The sequence below is a fragment of the Condylura cristata genome, unplaced genomic scaffold, assembly GCF_000260355.1.
Source record: "Condylura cristata isolate star-nosed mole 26May11 unplaced genomic scaffold, ConCri1.0 scaffold00036, whole genome shotgun sequence".
NCBI classification, from domain to species: Eukaryota; Metazoa; Chordata; class Mammalia; order Eulipotyphla; family Talpidae; genus Condylura; species Condylura cristata.
The window spans coordinates 9,158,352-9,173,848 of NW_004567137.1; the positions used below are offsets into that span (position 1 = coordinate 9,158,352).

The 15,497-nt window shown below is 33.0% G+C and overlaps 1 protein-coding gene across 2 annotated transcripts in view; it reads right to left on the minus strand.

Moving 5' to 3' along the window:
- PIK3C2G (phosphatidylinositol-4-phosphate 3-kinase, catalytic subunit type 2 gamma) overlaps positions 1 to 15,497 on the minus strand; it is a 268,466-nt gene that overhangs the window by 17,669 nt on the left and 235,300 nt on the right. For both annotated transcript variants that reach the window (XM_004693237.2, XM_012732811.1), the window contains 2 exons: positions 14,075 to 14,147; positions 8,782 to 8,876 (listed from right to left, as the gene is read on the minus strand). In XM_004693237.2, the coding sequence (XP_004693294.2) occupies positions 8,782 to 8,876; positions 14,075 to 14,147 (168 nt within the window). The remainder of the gene's footprint in view (positions 1 to 8,781; positions 8,877 to 14,074; positions 14,148 to 15,497) is intronic.

Sequence of the window (15,497 nt, forward strand, 5' to 3'; positions counted from 1 at the left end):
GTACAGTGGAATTTTTAAAAAATTACTGAGGTAATATTACCTTATAACCTTGTAATTGTAAGGTCTAATGCCGTTGAAACCTTGATAGAAACTGCATTGTCTGTACATTGCTTTGGGTAGAATGACGTTTCTAATAATATTAATTCTTCCATTCCATGAGCAGAAAATAACTTTGCATGTCTTGTGTCCTCTATTTGTTTAAACAATGTGTTATCCTTTAAATTGTATGTGTCCTCACCTCTTTTGCTAAGTTTAGTTCTTTGCATTGGTATCTTTTTCAATGCAGTTTTAAGTAGGCTTGTTCCTCTGATCTCTGTCTCTTCCAGTTTGTTGTTTGCATATAGGAATGCACCTTATTTTGTAATGTACTTTATTGCACTGATTTATTATTTCTATTTGCTTTTTAGTGGAGTATTTAAGGTTTTCCATATACATGTTCATGTCATCTGTAATAATGATTGTTTTACTTCTTTCAAGATCTGGATTCCTTTTACATCTTTATATCTTAGATTACTCTAACTAAGACCTAACAACATTATGTTGAATAGTCATGGTGAGAGTGGACATCCTTGTGTTCCATATCTTAAATTAAAAAATTTCAGTTTTTCACCTTTAAGTATGGATGTTAGCTGTGGATTTATCATATATCACTTTTGTTATATTCAGATAAGTTTCTTCTACTCACATTTTTGAGATTTTTTTTCAAAATTTGATGTTAAATCTTATCATCAAGTGCCTTCATTGTGTCTGTTATATGACCATGTGATTTTTTCTTTTGTTGAACCACATAGATTATCAATTGTTAAACCATTATTGTGTATCTGGGACAAATCTTACTTGGTATGATCCTTTTAATGCTTTGTTTTTTATTTTATTTTATTTTATTTTTTGAGAGACTTTGATTACTGATCAGTATCCTTGTTTGTAATTGGTCTGTTCAGATTTTCTATTTCTTGTTGATTCAGTCTCAGAGGTTTTATGCCTCTAAGAAATTATCCACTGTTAGGCTATCAATTTTCCTTATATATAAATGTTTAAATAATCTCTGTATTTCTGAAATGTCTTGTAATTTTTCCTTTTTTATATCTGATTCTATTTCTTAGCTTTTTCTTTCTTTCTTTCTTTCTTTTTTTTTTTTTAAAGATTTATTTATTTGTGCATACAGAACTGAGGTACAGGTCAGAGGCTCAGAGGTGGTGAGAGGCTTCACCAGAGACAGAGTGGGGAGCAGAACAGACAGATCGATGAAGTACACTGACAGCGGGTGGGTCAGGAGAGGTCTGCCACACCATGTGGTCACCTCCGGGTCAGGCAGGAATCGAACTCATGCTGAAGTGGCTTTAGCTTCTTAGTGCTGTGCTTTAACCCGCTGCGCCAGCAGGGAGGGCCAGCTTTTTCTTTCTTAGTGAGTCTAGCTAAAGGCTTGTATATTTTGTCAATATTTTGAAAGAACCAGACAGATTTTGGCTTCACTGATCTTGTGGACTGTCTTTAAAAATTATTATTTTATTATTTTATACACTAATTTTTATCATTTCCTTTGTTCTACTGGATTTTTGTCTTTTATTTCCCTAGTTCCTTAAAATGAGAAGCTAGGTTATTCATTTGAGCACTTTCTTATTTCTTGCTATGGGCCTGTATTGCTATATACTTCCTTCTAAGTACTGTTTTTGCTGTTCATCATCAATTATGATAAGTTGTCTTCATTTTCATTTGTCTACAAATATTTAAAAAATGTTTTTCTTTGATTTTATTGTTAACCTAATGGTCATACAGTAGTGTGTTGTTCAATCTCCATATAATAAGAGGTTTTTCATGCTTTCTTTTTATGGTTGATTTGTAGCTTGGTAACATTGTGATAAAAGGTATTTAATGTGATTTAATCTTCATGAACTTATTGACTGCTGTTTTGTGACCAACTGTGGCCTGTAATGAAAAATGTTCCATATTCACTGAAAATGTTTTTAAAAGCTAATTTTTTGTTCTATTGTCAACTAATGAAGTATCTTGGAAGCAATGTTCATCTATCAAAATTAAGGGGAAAGGCCAGTAAAATGTTGGTATGAAAACAGAACATAATATAAACTGTTTATAAAGTAAATAAAACCATCTCAGATTTTAAGGTATGCTAACAACCCCTACATATTCAAATATAAAAATAAGTGAAAGATGTTTATTTTTCAACACAATAGCAGTAATAATATCTACCACATAATAAGTATTTACTTTATATAAAGCACTCTCTTCAAATAATCCTTGAGTCAGTATTATCTTTGATTGAAGAGGTTTTCTGTAAGACTTTATGCTCTCAACTACTACCTTACTTTGTCTCTATAAAAATGAAAAGGAAACTGTCAGATTCAAATTAAGATCAAGCTTTGTCAAGAATGTGATGAAGAAACATCGTTTAAAAATATCAGACACTTCGGAAACTTCTGTAGATTAATTCAAAACTTAATTGTATTTAATAGGTTATTATTTTTTGATGAATAATTTATGAGAATTTTCCATCAGGTTTTCTTTTTTTTTTTTTACTTAAATGTTTCCAATCACAGGATAATATAGGCTTTGCTTGAAATCAACTAAAGATGATTAAAGTATGATAGGATTATCAAAGCCAGAGATCTATGTGAGAAACAAAACAACACAATAAAAAAAAAAACATTTTCTTCACCTACTTACCTGTCATATTACGATTGTGAAATTCAGACTAGCCATTAAAAAGAGAATCTATTTATAAAATGACAATGTACAATAAAAGTATGGAAGTACAAAGAAAGTGTTTGTGGTACAATATTTGTTCTATGTATAAGTCAAAGAAATGGAATGCTTTCCAATTTTTCTGTATGTTGGTTAGTGTAGAGTGGGATGAATTAAATTATATGGTCTTATGCTTCACTTTACACCAGTTTAATAAGTATCTTGTCATTAATAGATAGTTTCCAATAGATATTTTAAAGGCTAATTCAAAAATCAAACCTCTATGAACCTAGCACTTTATATGATTGGTGAGGAACATATAAAAATGGTCAAAATAATTTTATCTTCAAAGAAAAACTAACTCATTAATGTAACCATCTTGTGATATACACATATGCATCAGTATTTTATGTGTATGAAATATGTATGTGTACATTAACCCACATTTTATATAGTTAATAATGAGACAGAACTCATAGTCTATCAGGTAGAATTTCTTTTTGATTTAATACACACAAATACTTCTAAAAATTCAGAATTCTAATTAGAGCTTCAGACTGTCACTGAAGTGTCTCAGTTGAAGTTCGGCAAGTTTTTTTTTTTTTATTTCTCAGTCTTAATAACATATAAGAAATAAGGCTTTAAACCTCATTTATTTCTTCACAATCTACTCAGTAGCAAGTGCTGAAGAGATGTCTATGAGTTAAGTGATAATTATTTTTTTTTTAACAATTGCACTGAGCTGCTCTAAATGATTTCATATCTCCTTGGCTTCTCTCCCCAAGTGCTGAGAAAATTGCAACAAGGCAGAGAGACAGTTTTGTGAGTGATTATTGAGAAATTGTGAGAACAGATTAAATGCTTGAAGATTAGATTTGTGATGTTGTTATATTTGATAGCTTGGGAAGATGATGGACTGAAAAAAGCAGAAGTTAGTAATTTGGAGGCAAAATAGAGGAGTTTTCTTATACTTCTTTTTTTTTTTTGTCTTGATCTTATCCTGATAGTTTTATCATGATTTAAGGCAAGACACAGCTGTATGATGCACACATGTCAATAACCTGCTTGGCATAGTACTTTGCTGAGTCAGATAATCATGACTGAGTCATGAGGGGCTGGAATGATGAACCGTATCTAACAGGTTTAAAAGATACCCTGTCAATGGTTAGAATGACTCTTATCAAAAAGACAAGTCATAAGTGTTGGCAAGGAGGTCTTTGGATATTAGCCATTCTGATGGGTGTAAGTTAATATCTCATCATGCTACTGATTTGTATTTTGCTGATGAGTAGCAATATTGAGTACTTTTTTTATGTACCTGTATGTCTTCATTGGGGAAAATGTCTTTTCAGATTTTCTACCCATTTTGTAAAGTGGGTTATTGTTTGTTGATTTATGTTTTCCTATTGAGTTATATCACTTCTTTATATCAAATACATGATCAGCAAATATTTTCTTCCATTTGTTAGATTACCTTTTCATTCTGTTCATGATATCCATTGCTGTGTAGAAGCTCTGTAGTTTGACGTAGTCCCACCTGCTTATTTTTGCTTTAGATGCTTTTGCTTTTGATTAAATCTACAAAATCATCCCTGAGATGATAGAGGTCAAGGGATTTATTGATGACACTTTCTTCTAGGAGTTTTAGGTCTTACATTCAAATAGTTCAACAGTTTAATTCATTGCAAGTGCTTGTTCATCTTTCTCAGCCCCACTTATTGAAGAGAATGTCCTTTCCTCTGTATGTTCTCAGTTTCTTTATCATAAGTTAATATACTTAGTGAATAGAAATAATATAATAATATATATTATATAAATAAATTATATATAAGTTTCTAGGTTGCCTACTGACCTATGTGTCTATTTTTATGCCAACACCATATTATTTTCATGATAGTTATGTGATATAGTTTGAAAACAGGTAACATGATGCCTGCAGCTTTGATCTTCTTTCTCAAGAATGTTTTCGCTTCAAGATTAGATTTGTGATGTTATATTTGATAATGTTAGAAGAAGATGGACTGGGTCTTTTGTGGTTCAATGCAAATTTTGTCCTAATGCTGAGAAAAATCCAATTGGAATTTTGATAGAAGTTTAATTGAGTCTGTAGCTTGCTTTGGGTAGAATGGATATTTTAATAATATCCTTCCAATTCAGGAAGATAGAATAATTGAGTATTGAGAGTGTGGTTCTTGTTGTGTTGCCCTCCTTTTTCTGTTAATTTTCACATAGCAACTGTTTTATCCCATTTTGTATCTTATGAAAGGATTAAAATGAATCCCACCTGAGGTGTTTTCTGCTTCCCCGTCATTACTTGCTCCTCATTTAAAATAACTTGCTATTTTGGTACAGTGTACTAGACATTGATAGCGTGAGTATAGTCAATGTCAGAAGAAAAACTGGCCTTCTTATTGATTAGTTTTAGAGCTTTCTGGAATGCTCATATTCTGGAGCTGGTAGGAGAAAAACATCTAGTAAAGACACAGACTCAGAGAACCCATGATAGCAGGAGAGACATTGCAGAATCCAAAGACAGCATTTTAAGAGTGGGTTCCATGGGAAAATGTAAGATTTTAAAAGATATTTCAGACCTAAATGATTTTATGTGCTTCTTTGTAATATATACTAAAATAATATTTTAAAAATCTTGGCCAAGCTGCTAAATAACTTCATTACCTTGTCAATCTCTGTTCACTAGAAAGTCATATTTTCTTACCATGAAAACAAGAAATTCTAGCAATTTTGCTTTAGCTTGTGATCTCACAGGAAATAATCCTTAGAGCAAAGCTTCAGAGATTTAATATAAGATAAACGATTCTTTTCATCAAATGTAATATTAAATATAAAGAACTTCAGGCACAATAATTAATTTTAATATTAGAATAAAATCAAGCATAACTTCTTCTGTCTGATTACATAGGCATGTGAAAATCCTGAAGGTTCAAAAAGTATAATTATTTCAAACTTAGAATGAGAAAAAATATGTCAAGAATTTATACATGGATTTTTTCCCTCTGCTTATTAATATTATAATGTTATTTATGTCTTCAACTAAGCAGAAGGGGGAAAATAGTCATTTAGCAGAAGCTGTGCAAAATGCAAGGTATGATGTGTCTTTGTCATGATGATGTTTGGAAGGTGAGAAAGACCCTAGGTCTTAGTGATTCACATCAGAAGTAATTGGATATCTCCCATTTAATAAAGTACTCATTGAACACCAACTGTGAAGATGACCTATTAACAAATCCTTGGATTATAGCAGTGATACAAGGCAGTGAAGAAAATAAAGAAGGATTAGAGCATCAGAAGTGGTAACACAGAGGGTATTTCTAGATTTGGGATTCAGAAAGGACATTGCTGGAAAGGTGTCATACTAAAGCAGGAAAATAAAATGTAGTTCTTTAGGGCAAATGAGATAGAGCCACAGAGAATTTGAACCATGAATTTGGGGAAGAATATTCTCGATAAACAGAATAGCAGGTACAAATATCCTGGGGCAGAAGATGCTTGCATTTTCAAGGAACAGCAAGGAAGTCATTGAGATTGGAGTCGATGGAGTGAGTATATGAGGAAATCTGTACTAGAAAGTGAAATTGGAGAGGTCTTGGAATCCAGATCATTGATAAGTAATTTGGTTTTCATTGGAAGTGACATGAGACTCCTTCTCGAGATTCTGAAGAGAGGAATAATAGGATCCAACTTATTCTCAAAGGCTATTTTTACTGGTAGATTAGGAAGAGATTATAAAGAAATTACGGTGAAACAAGGAGAGGCTGTTAGGAGGCTACGCCAGTAATTCAGTGAGAGATGATGGTGGCTTAAACCAACAGTGGTAGGTGTGAAGGTAAAAAAATTGGTGGGGTTCTTGATTGATTTTGAAAGCAGAGCTGACAAAATTCGCTGACTAATAGGATGCAATTTGTGCATCAAAGTGATTCTAAAGATGTTTAACCTGAACAATTAATAAATGGATACTGCTATTTACTAAGATGAGAAAGATTTCAAAAGAAGCCAGTTTAGGGAAGTAACCAGAAATTTTATATATATATATAAAGTTTATGGTGCCTATTAAATATTTACTAAAGATGTTCAGTAATAAATTTTACCTACAGCTTTGCTTTTTAAGGAGGATTGCAAGCTGGAGTTCTTAAAATAAAAATTAAAAAAAAAAGAAAAAACCCATCTGCATGTTATTTAAGGCACAAGGCTAGTGGTATTTTGAAAAGAGGAGTAGGAATGAATTTCAGGGCAACGTTAAGAGATTGGGGAGAAGAGAAGAACCAGTAGGTAGGCTGAGGAATTACACTGCAGGAAGGATTACTTCATTATTAATAAACTTCAAAGGGATGGTAACAGTCTGTAGTGGGCCTAAGTGATTTATTAACTTTTGTAGGCTCCATCTGCTCTGCTGTCTTTTACCTGTAGCTTGATCTAAATCAAACATTTACTCTTCTTACTCACTCACTTTTCTTTCTTTATGCCTGTGTCGCATTCATTTTGAATATCCTTATTGGTAGTCTAATTTCATCTGAGTATAACAGCATTTTGGAAGTCTGTCAAAAGTAATTTGGGGATTCATCTGCTGAATAAAATGGGTGACCAAGTTGGTTAATGTTGCTTTTGATCAAATATTAGCCATGACTGTTGAATAAAGTCACCAAGTTTACTGTGTGATTTATATGCCAGATCTAAAAGCAATGTCAAGAGGAATATTCTAAATGGTTTTGGGCAGTGGTATTAGTAGGATAAATATATAGTTTCTAAATGGACTCTGTTCAAATAACAATCATATATCATTTACATATGTAAGATTAACATTATTTCTTAATTTTTTATCATTTATGTATTAATATGTGTAAGATCCACAAACACATATTTAGCCATAAATATCTAATTGAACCTTCATTTCACAGTCTGTTTCTTCAACAACTGCTCCTCTCATTTATGATGATTATTTTATCAAACACAATAAAAAAATTAATGAACAAAAGTTCTACAAAAACACATTTTATATCACTTGCCCAATTACTATAAAAATTGCATATTATGAATGAATATTACAGATTTACAACAAACATCTTTGGATACCTGGCTAACACTAAATTTGAGGTGTAGGTATTCCCTTCAAATCATGCCAACTATTTGTTTACAGAACAAATATTTATTAAGCCCTATTTTATTCCAGAGCATGTCGTATTGAAAAACACTTGTTTTATTACATTCTTCCAAGTGCATCCTGAGAGATTGATATGGCTACAGTAGGGTGCTAAGATAACGCTATTAACTTTCTCCACATTGTATAATAACCTGGGGTGTCTAACCTTTTGGAGGACCCTTGACTAGATTGGAGAAGCTAGTGAGTTTGAGAGTTGTACCTTTTTGTGTAATGCAGCCAGACTCATAAATCCTTGAGCACTTATCCTGTTATACAGGCCATCTCCCTCCCTTACTTAATGAGGGACTGGCCCAACTGCCACCCTTGGCTGTGCCCCTCAAGTTCCAGGGAGGAATGGGTACAATACAGCAGCTTTTCATTTTCCTGTGAGGTTATTTGCAGTTGTTTTAGATCCTGAGGAGGTAAGATGGGATTCTTTTCCTCAAACACTGCATTATTGAAGGGAAGGAAATGCCTGTGAATAGTTGCATCAGAGTATACAAATATTGTTCCTTAGTAAGAACTGAAGGTACAGTGGGAATCTGAGGGAAAACACTAAGAGTCCCTGGACAAACAAATGGAGTCAATCCTCTATCTGGAGTGGAGTACCAAGATAGTAGAAATTCTTGGGACCTAGTTGTAGTTTTTTTCTCATTAGCCCTTAATTTTCTGTTCTTGATTTTTTATTAGATTTTCCCTGACACTTTATTTTGAATGAAATCTCATTTCCATTCTAGGACTTTCTCTCTGAAATATTTTATAGTCTTTGCCCTAAGGAATCATAATCATACAGAGACAGAGCAGAGTAACTGCCTCAGTGCTCCTCACATAAACCTTGTGGCTAGTTCACTCTTCTCACTAGCAACCCAATGGAGGCAAATGATTCTACATGTAGGTCCCCATGCTTTAATCTATAAAACACTTACAATGTTTTTCATGTGTTTCACTAGAATGATCAGCTTCTTATCCGCATATGATATGACTAATTGCACTTTAGGCTTCTTGTCAGGCAACTTCTCACCTAATAAAACAATAGAATTTCAGTGGGTTAAACTGGAAATGGCTCATGACAGGATAAAGCAAACACTGTAAGACTGATACAGAACCAGTCAACACTATGCCTAGGAAGCAGTCTTCAGATTATGTGTAAACAATACTTCTCAGAAGCTTGGTTGAAGCTGGAATTTGTATTTAATTTTCCTGAACCAATTCTTCCTTGTGATGCTGTGGTTTGCTTTGATTGATGCCATTATTTACCCATTCTCTTAAACTTGCAACCTCAGTGTCATTTTTTGTTGCAATTTTGTCCTTAAGATTCAGCACACTGGGTTTGAAGTATTAGTGAGGACGTAGGAAGTGTTGGCCCTACAAGTCTGGAGTTCAGATCCCTGTATCACCACTAAGAACAGTATCATCACAACTCAGCTAATCAACACCTGTACAAAGAAGGTAACACTTATAACTTTGGGATAGTTGACTGATAGATTCAAATGTTTTCAAAATGTAATTCAATAAATGTTTGTTATTACTAATACCCACTTCCTCTATATTTATAGTCATCTCTTCCTTTCTAGCTCCTCAACACTTTGATCAGATTCATCTTTTGCCTGAACTATTTGTACATTCTCTGTTCCTCCCTCAGAATCCACTTGTATACCATCACCAATATAATCTTTCTATAGAAACTTTTATCAGTTTACTTTTTGATTACAGTACTACTCATAGCTTTCCATTGCTTATTTACAGTCTAATTTCCCACACTTTCACTGTTATCTTATTGAAATTTTCTGCTTATTTCCCACTATTTTTCTATGCTATAGGTCATGGCTTCAGTCATACAAACATGCTCAACTGTTTTCTCCCAGTCATTGCTCATATTAGTCCCAATTTGAAATGAGCTCCACCATTTTTGACTATTGAACATTTACTTTTCTACAAAGTCCAATTAAAATGCAAACTAGTTTCTTCGGTTTCTTCCCTCTGAACTCTCTTAGAACAACCCTGATCACTTAATATTTACATCCTAATTACTACCTGAGTGTTTCAATTTTCTTACTGGATTACAGTCTCCCTTAGGGCTTAATTTTCCCCCTTTACCCACAAGGGATATAAGTCAGTGCTTGCTCCATAATATCACACTAAACATTTCCTTAATAGCAAGAGTTACCTCAATTTTTCTTCTTTCAAGTCATAATTATTCCATCATTAAAATGAGCGTTTTAATTTTTTAATTAAAAATTACATTTCATAGCCCAAGGATTAAGCATCATTTACAGTTTTCTAATATTTCCCTTGATAATTTCTGGTTATATAGTCTCTTAGAAGAAACTTTCTAGTAACAAGGAATTTGCCAAGTGTTCTCTTGTGGAATCGTGTGGTCCACGTTACTTTCTAAGTCAAGTCTGAACACTCTTATCCTTGCTAACATTTGAAAATGAAACCTGAGCCACATGTTTTCTCTTCCAAAATCTGCATGTTTGTAAGTATATTAATTTTATTGTTAATGTGGATTACTGATATTGCAACAATTGACACTGAGCATTTCTCACAATTGAAATACATAAATGTAATAAACTTCCTTATTTAAAATTCTTGATAACAATGACTGAGTTGTAAATTAGAGATACTATTGGCATAGTACTGGGTTCATTGCATTTCAAAAATGTGATTGACCTTTTAATATCAACATTGTAAAAATGCTGATGACTTTTGAGGCTCAATATTATTTTTAAATTAAAGAATGAAAAGTTCATTAAATAGAAACTCGATATGTTTAATCAGAGGAATTTTAATTAAACGGTAAGAAATTAGCAAAGTTATGATTGAGTGCTTAAATAGTAACCATGCAAGTCTTATTTGAACTAAGTAAAGATGATATTCCATCCTAGACCGTTCTTGTGAGATTTATAACCAGAGTATCCATCAAAACATACAAAAGTTCAGAACCCAGTGAAAATCCAGGTCATCTGGAAGCTTCAATAGTCAGTGTAGTACTAATAGAGGTATGTCATGTTTCTAGAATTTCTTCTGTGTGCTAATTGTCAGGCCAAGAGCTTAATGTTGATGTAGAATGATTTAGTCAGTCCTCAAGGCAAATCTATGAACTCTGTGTTAGCTCCATTTTACACATGAGGAAACACATGTATACAGTAAGAAGTCTTTCTTCCTTTCCTAACATCTGTCCACCCAGAATTCCCACAGCACTCTTTTGTTAGTTTCCATATATCCTTCCAGAAGAATATAGTTTCTACAGATAAACAAATATGAGTAAGTACTTTTATCCTCCCCTTCCCACAAAAGGAATAATATATTACTATTTTGCACAAAGCTTCTTTAGTTTTGGAAATATAGCTTCCATTATGTGGAAGTGCCACAATTTATTTAACTTGTTCCCCACTGGTGGCCATGTAGGCTGTTTCCAGTGTTTTGCAGCTGTTACGGACCATGCTGTGATGATAGCCTTAGATGTACATCATGTTGTTCTTGTGCACAAATATCATAAGATAAATTTCCCACAATGCAATTTCTCAAAATGTGTTAGCATTTGTAATTTTGATAAATATTGCCAAATTGCCTTTCACTGAGGTTATACCAATTTGCAGCACCACCAGCAGTGTTGAGAGTGCATGCTGATTTGTATCTAAGCCAGTTAATTAAAATTTTTATTTTTTTTTGCCAATTTGATGGGATAAAAATAGTATCAGTGTAATTTTCATCTGCACTTTTCTTATGAGTGAGATTAAGTATCTTTTCCTTTAGTTAAGGGCCACTTAAATCTTTATTGTGGCTTCTCATTTCATACTGTGGGCCTCTTTCATAGCAATTTCTAGGAAACGTATGGTAGATAATTGGAATTTTGTAATAAATTGTGGATATTTCACAAATTTTGTCATTTATTTTTGTGTTATTATGGACTTTGCTATAATGTTTTATAGCATTCATGATTCTTATAACTTCTGGATTTGTAGTCATAAGTACAGCAGATCATAAGAGATTCCCTCTCACCCCCCAGTTTTTGTCACATATTTGGTTACATTTTTTACTATTTATTTGTTTGCCATAACATTGCTTTACATCAATTGTGTTTTGGAAGTATATGAATTTCCCCCTTAAGCTTTGTTACCACAATCCAACCACAACCAAAACATCGATAGTTCTTACCCTCCCATTGCTCTCCCTGTGAATTCCTCATTTCTACAGTCAGCGTTCAAAGGTTAGTTCTTAGTTTTTTCTTTATGTGACCCTTTCTTTGGTTTCTGTATATGCTGCATATGTGACATCATTCAGTATTTGCATTTCACCTGCTCATTTATTTCACTTAGCAACAGTTTCATCCATGTTGCTGCAAATGGCAAGAGTTTATCTTTTTCCATCACTGATTATTATTTTAATGCACTTGAATCATTTTATCCTCTAATCATTTAACAACCATAAGTTTCAAGTTTCAACTGACAAGAGTAGTGCTTAATGTACTGTGCTTCTTGATTAGAATCAACTGATGTTTTGTGATAAAGGGATGAAGAATTTAGAAGCATAAAAGAGGAAATATTACAGAATATAAAAGGGGACAAACTTCTGCTAATTCTTGTTACAATAATGATTTCTATGTTTTGATTAGAAGAAATGTTCTGTCACTTTAAGGTAATACACTGTATTATATATTCCTGTTTTAAAATAAAATTGAGACTTAAATGTTTTTTCCATCATGAGTGCCAAAATCTTCACTATTTTATGATAGTAGTGGAAACAAATCAATCAGATTAAGAAAAGAATTCTCAACCCTTTTTGTTTTTCTATGTAATACTAATAATTTTTGTGTGCATATGTATTTCAGGACACCTTAGAGAGAGGTAACACTATCAGCAAGGTTAAAAATTCATCAGTGATCCACAGTTTAATTTTTTGAAAAACAGAGGGGCAATTTGAAAGGATTTTAATGACAGAATAAAGATCAACCTAATACCTTTGTAAATATTTGACATCTTTAGAATTCTACAACCTGATGGGGTTTTTGGTTTGTTTAATTATTCAAATTTTAGGCATTGAGTATATAAAAAATCTCCCAGCTAATACTAATTTTTAAAAAGAACCTATTTTTTAGATGTTTGTAAATTGTGAAAACAAAAGACACCCAAATTTTATGTTGTGGATATGATTCTTCTTAGGGAAGCGCTATAAACCATAAGAAATTGCCTTATGTAATGTTGTTTATGGTTGGCTATCTAAGAAAAGTGTCTTAGGGAGTGTGTGGTTGATGTCACATGGTGAGGGACAGAGGGTGGTATATTCTCATACATTAATTTAGCTTTTGTGAGCACATAGTACTTCATAGTGAATAGTGATTCTTTGATTTGAAGTTACTTTTGATCTAATAGGAAAAATGAAGCAGACACAGACATACACTACTAAACAAGCACTTTATGCTTGATACCCTGATCTGGTCATACGAAGCTGTAACACCTAAGGAGGAAGTAACTAAGATGTCAGATATAATCAGAGGTGATAGGCAGATGAGCCTAATCTTAAAAATAGTCACAGGTGAGTGTGGAGGAATGGGGATGAACAAATGATGGGCTTGCAAATCTTGTGTGAAATAAAACCAGTATCAGTAACAGAAGGCTAGTGGCAGTGGAATTATAACAGGGATGTTTAAAATTGAAACGATATTAAAAAAGGGATTTTTGTCAATCTAAGAGAGATAGTAGAAAATTAATTAGAATTAACACACATTTGGTAGAAGGTAGGGAGTGCAATTGTGCTGTGGTCCTAGCTGGGGATTATGGTTAGTAAAAGAAAACTTTATGGTGGAAGTTGAACAACTACTGACCTTTAAAAGCCAAAACCATGATCATAACTGTTGTCAATACTTATTTTTATCGCTCCCTAAGACAGTGAATAAATTGCAAGACTCACCTCCACAAGAAAACAGTAATATCTCTCTTTAGATGCAATTCCATCTAAATGCAAAACTAGTTGAAATGAATTAATGGTGTGACATCATGTAGTTATTGTAATTGGGCAAACACATATGGGTTTAATTTTGCTTGAAGGACATATTCTAAGGGTTAAAAAAGCTTCAGAAATGGTTAGAAAGGACTCTTAAAGCCTTACTCTTCAAAAGAGATTTTAATTTGAAAATTGATAAAGTTATAGCTATGATATCTTTTGCACAATTATTCTGAAATAATTGTATGTAGTAATGATGATGAAATTACTTACCTAGGTCCACAGGTGGTAATTCAATTGTTTGTTGCAGAGGCTCAGAGAGAAAAAAACTAAGTACATAATCACTCTGAAAAATAAGACAAAAATTATTTTTCTATAATTCCATTTAATACTGCTATTCACTAATATTTGAAATCAGTGACTCAGATATGTAGTTATCTGCTAAATACCTGTCATGGATTGCAAAAATGGAGATAAATATATTAGCAACTTTAAATCAGCAGTATAATTTAGTCCTAAAATACTAATCTCTTATGAGGTACTAATTTCTTTATGATATTTAGGAGTGTTCTGCTGGCTACAATGTTTATATTCTTGAATTTTACCACTATGTATGAATCTCATGCTTGCCCTTTTAGAAAATGCATGCCCTTGAAGAAGACTTTCAAAGAAAGATTACTCTCAGTAGGCCCCAAAATCACTTAGTGAGTAGCCATTATCCTCAAGGTCACTGCATTTTGACTGTACATTGAATATGTTAGGGGATATTTAGAAACAGAAAGGTATATAAGAGGATCCCTTTCTTTAGGATAAAATCTATTAGAGGAAATAGATTGTACTGAATGGTTTAGTAAAAGTTCTAGTTATGTATAAGTTTAGTACAGAATTGAGTGCTTCTCTTTTACATTGGGACAAAGACAAACAAATTGATATTTAACCTGACTTCCAGTTGAATGGGTACATTACAGGATTTAAAAATAGTTCATCTTTAGTGACATTGGAACACATTTTACTCTAAGTCATTATATAACCAAAACAGCCTTTCCCTGAGACCCCACATTATTATCTGAAAGGCACCACTAAATAGCAAGTGATTTCCTCTGATGATCAGAAGCTGATGCTGTGGTAGCAGACAAACTGTCTGACATTTCCCAGCCAGACTTCTTTCTCATTCTGTGTAATATACCTTTCAGAATGCTTCCAGGAAACTTCCAACTTTTGCTTTTTCTCTACCAATGATTTTGTCTCCATTATAGAGGAAGTAAAAAAGGTGAATGGAAACTCCTGAAATTCCTGCTATAAAATCTACAGACTTGTAAAGCCATCCTTTTTTTATTCCTGTGACGATGAAAGTGTGCTTCTCTCTGCATTTGTTATAAGTTGAATTATGTTCCTCTGCCCACCAAATTCAGATGTTGAGTTGTAAGCTACAATACCTCAGTAGAAGACTTTATTCTGAAACAAGGTATGGTAGTATATTAGTGAAGTTAGGATGAGGATGTACTGGTGGAGGGTGGGCTCCTCATCCTGTATGACTAAAGTCCTTATATTATGGGGAAATTTTGACACAGGCACTAATATAGAGATGATATGAAGAGATGTGTGTATATGGTCATGTACAAGTCCAAGAAGACAGCTCTGGACTGGACTTTCCCTCCCACCCAGTACACTATCCAATGCTGATTCTTTCATCTGT